Genomic DNA, 8505 nt, shown 5'->3' with positions numbered 1-8505 from the left:
AAGTAGAAGTCAGGACCAATTAGCGTAATTTAGAATTTTATTTAATTTAATTTGACGAGTAGAAGTAAAGATATTAAATTTTTTTTATCTTAGTTCTTGGAATATTTAAATTTGATGAGTAAGAGTCTAGAGAGTAAATCTAGAGTTTTATTTCATTTATTTTGATGAGTAGGATCCATAAGAGTGAATTTAAATTTAATTTAAATTAATTTGATGAGTAAGAATCACGTAAATTTCAAATTTTTAATTCGTGTAATACTTTCTTAATTATTTTATATAAAAATTATATTCTATCTATACAGTTTGTAGAAATTACATTATTCTTAAATATTATGAATTAACAATAAAAAAATCAATATTATACCTCAAAAATGAAATGATTTAAAAATTAATAAATTCTAAAATTTGTGAGATCTTCACATGAAAAATATCACAAATGAATATTTCAATTAATTAAAACATTATTGTTCTTAATAAAATATCATAAAGATTCATATCACAATTTATTGATATTTCAGGAGATAAGAACAAATACACTATGTAACAACAAATTTAGATGATTTAAAATTAATTTTAGAGTCTTATAAATACTAATTTTACTTTGAATTCAATATAGAAAATATGAAGTTTCAGATTTGAAAGTGAAATTACTTATACAAAGGATGTAACCAGCAAAATGTAATAAATTATTGTATATAAAAGGAAAATTAGACTATGATTCTTGATAATAGAAAACAAATAAGAAGGGATCCAAAATATTATACTACAATAAGTGAAAAATTACTTATTGTGCATGAGTTCACTCTACCAAACAACATGATAATTTATCACCATAATTATACTCATGGTATCAATATTCTATATCATATTTTCTTCAATCTCAGCATTGAAATTTTGACAAGGAAATATAGATCAAGTCACTAACATAGAAACGTGTTAAAAACTCCCATTAACAAATTGAAGAATGTTGATCTTCAACCATGAGCGAGATCGTGAAGACAAAATTGGATGAAGTTGAAGATGTGGAGAACCAACAAATGGTGTGTGGTGTTGCATTTCCAAATCAAATCCTTGGAAATCCATTGGCTCCTTGTAAGGAGGAGTAAAATTATTCATCAAATTTCGATGTTGGACCAACTAGGCCTTATTAAATTTACCATATTTATGATTTGAATTTTACATTTCAGTATGTTATTCTAATATGAAATGAAATAAAAATTATGTCTTTTGTTTGCTATGTATTAATTTTTCATTTACTGACATTGGAATAAATAAAAAATTAACACGCGCCAAATATAGACATAAGTTTTATATCAATTCATATTAAGATAAATACACTGAAAAGTAAAATCAAATCATAAGTATGAAAAATTTCATAAAACCTATTTGTCCAACAACGAAACTTGACGAAAATGTTTACTCATACCTCCAAGGATTTGATATGGAAAAGAAATAACACGCTCCATTTGTTGTTTCGCCACATTTTCAAATTCTTTCATGCTTCCAAAGATTTTACTGATTTGTAGAAGCTCAAGAATCTTCAAAAAAATTTAATGAGAGATTTCATCATCCTTTCTATGCAAGTAACCTTAATCTTTCTTTTCATGTAATAACTTCTACTTTATGAATGCAAGAAAATGTGATATAGAATACAGAGACCACTAGTATATTTATAATGATCAATTATCATATTGTTTGGTAAGAATGAACTCATGTATAATAAATAATTTTCCATAAACGATAGTACAATATTTTATATTTTTTCTTATTTGTTTTCCATAAATGATAGTAGAATATTTTAGATCTCTTCTTAGATATCTTTTATATAAGTGGTTTGACTTTGAAATTTGGACCTTAATATTCTAGTCAAACTTCTTGAATTCATAGTAAAATAAGTATTTATAAGAGTCAAATATATTTCTTAAATCATTTTGACTTTATGTTGTTACATACCATATTTGTTTTTAGCTCCTAAAATAGCAAAATATTGTGATACTAATCCTTATAATATTTTATTAATCACCTTCAACCTTTAATTAATTAAAATAGTCATTCGTGATGTTCTGAATCTGAAGATTTCACCAATTTTAAAATTTATTAATTACTAAATTATTTAATTATTCATGTATTATATTAAATTTGTATTAATAATATATATTTAAGAAAAACGTCATTTTTTAAAATAGTCTAGGTGTAACCTAATTTCTATGTGAAATGATTATGAAAACACCACATGAATTAAAATTTGAAATTTATTTGTTCCTACACAATAAATTAAAGACCTAAGTCATCTCCAGCCACTCAAAGTTGTCCGCATAATTCATTTAGACACCTCAACTAATCCTTGTACCAATTGAACACTTTATTTGTTCAAAAGTCATTCCTATTAGACACAAAATGCTGACATGGCAAAAAACGTGTAATTCACTTTCCTTGAGCGCGTTAATTTATTAAAAATAATATTTTTTCTTTTTTTTAATTTATACCCCTAAGTTAATTTTAAAAAAAATTAACAAAAAAGAAGATCTGTTCTTCATCTTCCCTATTTCTATCAACCCCAACCCAACACAACCCCCATACCCATGCTCCAATGGTTATCTTCTTCCCCACCATTCTAATGATTTTAAAATTCTTAGCATCAGTGGTTATCTTCTTCCCCCACCATTCTAATGGTTTCAAAATTCTTAGCATTTTGTTTCATTCTTTTTTTTTTCATTTTTTGGAAAAAAAACCTGCTAATTTAATATGTGAAGAAGAAAAATTCGAACATTAGAGTTAAAAATTGATCGATATTCGTCTATCTCTATTTCGATCACTCCGATTGAACAAACATCGCCACTCATTAATTTATTAAAGATGATATCAAAAAATTCAGCATACTTTCAATTTTTCTTGGTCATGAATCTTAAAAACAATTTATTGACGTTTATTTATTTTCACAAAAATCTCAAAACAAATGGAGAATAACAGATGATAGGAGATTAAATTTGAAAGGGAGGTTTTTATTTTTGTTATGGTGGCTGCCGGGGTTACTGGGTAGAGGAATGGATAAAGGAAGAAGAAAGGTCAAAGGGTTAGGTGGGGGTGGGGGAGATTTTCTTTTGTTAATATTTTTGTGATTAATAAATAAAGGGAAACTATTTTTCATTTTTTTAAATTAAAAAATTACATTTTATTGCTAGATTGGGTCCATGTGCCAAGTGTCATAATTTTATTTGTCATTTTTTAAGTCAAAGCGCGTGAACTACACACAAAATATTTTTAAAAAAAGTTTTCGTTTTATGTTCAATAGATACATATTCTTTAATATTAAAGTGTCTAATAGGTAATAGTCTTAGTTGAGGTGTCTAAGTGAATTATGCGAACAACTTCAAGGGGCCGCATATGACTTAAATTTAAATACACACTATAGCTTCATATTCATCTATAATAAGAGTAACTATAATTAGCACTAATTATGTGACTCATGTGTAATTATTTATTCATGTTTTCTCTATATATATCGGATGTACAACCCTTAATCAATAAGACTCATTATTATATCATGGTATCAGAGCTAAGGTTAAACTCTTCCAAAACCTAAAAAAAAAAAACCTAACCTTCTTCTTCTTCTTTGTTGCTGCCGATCAATAACAAAACAAATTTTTTTTTCGGTTGCCTCTCTTCATCAACAATGAGAGCCGATCCCCTTGCCACCCTTCCCTCAGGTGTGAAATTGTTCCTTCGCAATCTTCACAATCTCATCCCAGAAAAATTAATCGATTATAATTATCCAGCCTGGTCGAATAGCGTCAAGACGGTGCTCTCCGCAAATCTTCTTCTTGGTTGGGTCGACGGCACCGGCATAGTACCGCCAGTCAATGTAACCGTCACGGACAAAGATGGTACAAACTCGACAGAACCAAATTCCGATCATATGTCGTGGTCTCTTATCGATACTCAAATTCATGCCTGCCTTCTCGCTGTGATTAGCCCGCAAATTCAGAAGTACGCTCGTGGTTTTGCTACTTCTGGGGCTGTTTGGAATGCTCTTGCTACCCGCTTTAATTCCCTATCTACAACCCATGTTTTTCAGTTGCGTGATCAACTTCACACCCTTCGCAAGGGCACTCGCACCATGGTCCAATATCTGGACGAAGCAGCTACGATCATCTCTGATCTTGATGCCTTAATGAAGTTGTTCCCGAACGAGATGTCATCAATGCTGTTGTTCAGGGCCTGCTTGCTGAATTTTCCTCTTTAAAATAGCATATCCGATATCACGATGGTCTTCTCACACTAAATCAAATTTTGGGCTGGTTGAATGCAAAAGAATTAAACCTTGCCATGGAATCCAAATTGGCCCTCGCCGACTCGACAGCTCAGCCAATCCACACTGCCCTTTACGTGGCTGGACAGCGTGGTGGGGGCCGTCCAGGCAGACGCGGCGCACACCGTGGCGGCGGCAGAGGACGCCAGCAGCCCTTCGTCCACAATGGCTGTTCTGGCCGCAGCAGACCCGACCTGGAAAACCGACGCGGTGGCGGCAACAATCCATCCTCCAATCGTGAACTGCCCGTGTGCCAAATCTGTGAAAAGCGAGGCCACGTGGCTCGCGTATATTGGTACCGCTATAACTAGCAATCTGCTCCTGCACCAAACGGCGGCACTCGTGCGATGCATGCATCTACAAGCAACTCTTCAAGTGATTGGTATCTGGATACTGGTACAAATTCTCATGTGACGCCTGATTACTCTCAACTCCATAATCCGACTTCATATTCCGGCGCCGACACAATCACTGTAGGTAATGACCAACCTTTACCCATCTCCAATACAGGTTCTGGCTTTGTATACACTCTCACAGGTACTTTCTCATTATCCACGCTAAATCACGTCCCATCCCTAACATCCAATCTTCTGTCTGTCTATCTGTTTACCAAAGAAAATAACTGCACTCTTCTTTTCAATGCCCATAATTTTCAGATAGTGGACAATTTAACCAAACAGATCTGGTACAAGGGCCGCTGTGAGCAAGGTCTATACACTCTTCCTTCCAAGCTATCTGCGTCAATCTCTTCTTCATCAGTTGCTAATCAAGCCATTCGTTCATCAACCTGGCACCGCCGACTTGATCATCCATGTGCCGAAGTCACTAAGTCCATTCTGTCTGTCTTAGGTTTTTCTTTTTCCACCAAGGACCATTGTGAGTCATGTTATGTAGCCAAATCAAGTCGTTTACCGTTTATCTTATCTAATACTAAGGCCACAACGCCATTTGAATTAATACACTCTGATGTTTGGGGTCCAACCTCCATCTCCTCTTTTAATGGTTTTCGTTACTATATATGTTTTGTTGATGATTATAGTAAATTTACATGGCTTTATCCCTTAAAACGCAAATCTGAAGCATATTCGGTTTTTGTAAATTTTGAACGCATGGTCAAAACCCAATTCAACTCCAACATCAAAATCTTTCGCAGTGACAATGGAAAAGAATTTTTAAACAATGCCTTTGGCTCTTTTCTCCAATCTCTTGGTATTGTTCATCACACATCTTGCCCCTATACTCCTGAACAAAATGGTGTTGCCGAATGCAAACACCGTCACCTCATTGAAACCGTCGTCACTCTTCTTCATGAGTCTCATCTCCCTGCACCTTTCTGGGTCGAGGCGTTGGCCACTGCCAACTATCTCATCAACCGCATGCCCTCACCCTCCCTCTCTAACACATCTCCTTATGAATGTCTATACACACACCGTCCAGATTACACTCACCTTCGACCATTTGGTTGTCTTGCCTATCCTTGGCTACGCCCTCACACTCAACACAAACTTCAACCCAGGTCTAAACCATGCATCTTTCTAGGCTACCATCCCACCATAAAAGGATACAAATGTTTTGAACCCATCTCTCAAAAAACATATGTCTCTCGTCATGTTCGTTTTATCGAGGAGGACTTTCCCTATCCCCGGTTAAGCTCCGTCACTGCCACGTCCAACCCACTTGGTCTTATTCCAATCTTTACACCGAGCTCACATGTCCTTCTACCGGCATCCATTAACCCATCTATCATACACACACCACCCAATCCCAACACTCTCATCCCATCTGGATCACCCACCACCCACAATCCACCCATCCCACCAACTTTCAACCCTCCTCACCAACAACCTCCACCAGCCGAAACAAAACCTCCTCCACCCCCACCCCCACCCCCTTTACATCACATGCAAACCCGTTCCAAATCCGGCATTTTCAAGCCCAAAGTCTACGCCACCACTTCACTTGCTCCCTCTCCCTCTGAACCTACTACCTACAAACAAGCATCCACCAACCCCCTTTGGTGTCAGGCTATGGATGATGAATACAGGTCTCTTATTAATCAGCATACTTGGGAATTGGTGCCAGCACCCAGACATCGAAAACTAATTGGTTGCAAGTGGGTGTACCGCATCAAACGTAATGCTGATGGATCCATCTCTCGTTACAAAGCTCGACTAGTTGCGAAGGGTTATCATCAAGAGTATGGCATTGACTATAAAGAAACTTTCAGCCCAGTCGTCAAGCAGCAGACTATCCGTCTAGTCTTGTCTCTCGCTCTTCATAATAACTGGCCCCTACACCAGCTAGATGTGAGCAATGTTTTTCTCCATGGCACTTTCGACGAGGACATTTATATGGATCATCCGCCTGGCTATGTTGATTCCCGCCATCCACATCTTGTCTGCAAGCTCAACAAGTCCCTCTATGGTCTCAAGCAGGCCCCCCGTGCTTGGTATAATCACTTCTCTTCTTTTCTGCAGGATATTGGCTTCTGAACGTGCACTCATGACACAAGTTTATTCACTCTCCGGCATCCTCATGGCCTAGTCATAATTCTTCTCTACGTTGATGATATTGTGATTACCGGCAACTCATCTGCTCTTATCTCCACCATCACTAAATCCATGCATCAAAATTTTCAGCTGAAAGATCTTAGCCCTGTACATTACTTCCTTGGCATTGAATTACTTCGTACCTCCTCCAGTCTCCTACTTCATCAGTCAAAATACACTGAGGAGCTTCTCACTCGGGCAGGAATGGCTGAATCTAAAACTGCACCCACTCCAATGGCTGTCCATCCACCATCCACCTCCGACAGCCGTCTATTCGACAATCCGACCCTCTATCGAAGCATAGTGGGTGGTCTCCCCTATCTAGTTGTTACTCGTCCAGACATTCAATATGCTGTCAACCGTGTCTCTCAATCCATGCACGCTCCAACTGAACAAAATTTTCAGGCATTAAAACGGATTCTTCGTTACCTAAAGGGCAGCTTACGTCGTGGACTTCTTTTCACAAAAGGGAATCTAGAGTTCTCCGTCTACTCCGACTCTGATTGGGCGAACGACAAGGATGATCGTCGCTCCACCACCGGGTACCTAATGTTTCTTGGACCAAATTTAATCTCTTGGTGCACCAAAAAGCAAACACGGGTATCTCGCTCTTCCACTGAAGCCGAATACCGAGCTATGGCGGCTGGAGTTGCCGAAGCTATGTGGCTTTATGACATTACGGATGCACTTGGTCTTCCTGTCTTTCGGCCAAAGATTTGCGGTGACAACGAGTCCACCATTTGTGTTACAAAAAATCCAGTCCTTCACGATCGTATGAAGCATATTGGGTCTGACTACCACTTTGTTCGTGAACAGGTCATGGTTGGTACTATGAGCACACATCATGTTCCTTCTTCCGAACAACTTGCAGACATACTTACCAAACCTTTTCCACCGGCTGCGTTTCATTACCTCGCTACCAAGCTTCCCCTCGTATCCGTGGATCAGCTTGAGGGGGGATAAGGAGTAACTATAATTAGCACTAATTATGTGACTCATGTGTAATTATTTATTCATATTTTCTCTATATATATCGGATGTACAACCCTTAATCAATAAGACTCATTATTATATCAATCTAAGTAAATTAAATAAAATTTTAATTTTACTCTATTAGCTCCTATTCATAAAATAAATGGTTAAAAGTATCACAAGGACTAAAATTTAAAATTTTTGTTATAAAACTAAAGCAAAATAAGATAAAAATATAGAGATGAAAGCAATAGAAATAGGGAGACAAGAGAAGAAAGCTTTTCTTATTCTTCTAAGTATTCAATTGGTAATTAAATCTTCAAGCCTATCCAATATGAACTCTTATGCCTCTATTTATAATCTTACATAGAGACATATAAAAGGTTAGTTATAAACATGACATCAATCATGAAAGTTATGAAGATAGTAACCATGTAAGTTATAGACAAATATCAAGGGGGGAGGTTATGGAGGTTTGAGAGTTACTATATTTTATCATGTAATTACACCTTTAAGTTATGAACATCCACATTAATATATTGGAATATTTGCAGTTTAATTATAATATTGTATCAAGAAATACATCTGACAGATTATTTGCAGTATTTTGTAAATAAATTATTCTTGAAAGTCAATGTACCAAAACATCTAATCAAGATCCATAAATCTAAACAA

General features: G+C 36.1%; 1 protein-coding gene across 1 annotated transcript; it reads left to right on the top strand.

Annotated features, from left to right (window-relative positions):
* The first annotated feature begins 6930 nt into the window (after positions 1-6930).
* On the top strand, positions 6931-7821 carry LOC109119711 (uncharacterized mitochondrial protein AtMg00810-like). Its single transcript, XM_019212625.1, has one exon. The coding sequence runs from the start codon at positions 6931-6933 to the stop codon at positions 7819-7821; it is 891 nt and encodes a 296-aa protein (XP_019068170.1).
* Positions 7822-8505: the final 684 nt, after the last annotated feature.

The sequence above is a fragment of the Solanum lycopersicum genome, chromosome 1, assembly GCF_036512215.1.
Source record: "Solanum lycopersicum chromosome 1, SLM_r2.1".
NCBI lineage: Eukaryota > Viridiplantae > Streptophyta > Magnoliopsida > Solanales > Solanaceae > Solanum > Solanum lycopersicum.
This window is presented reverse-complemented; position numbering and strand designations above follow the sequence as displayed.

Excerpts from the sequence above, each read along its gene's own strand:
- LOC109119711 (XM_019212625.1), top strand. The coding sequence starts at position 6,931 with ATGCATCAAAATTTTCAGCTGAAAGATCTTAGCCCTGTACATTACTTC.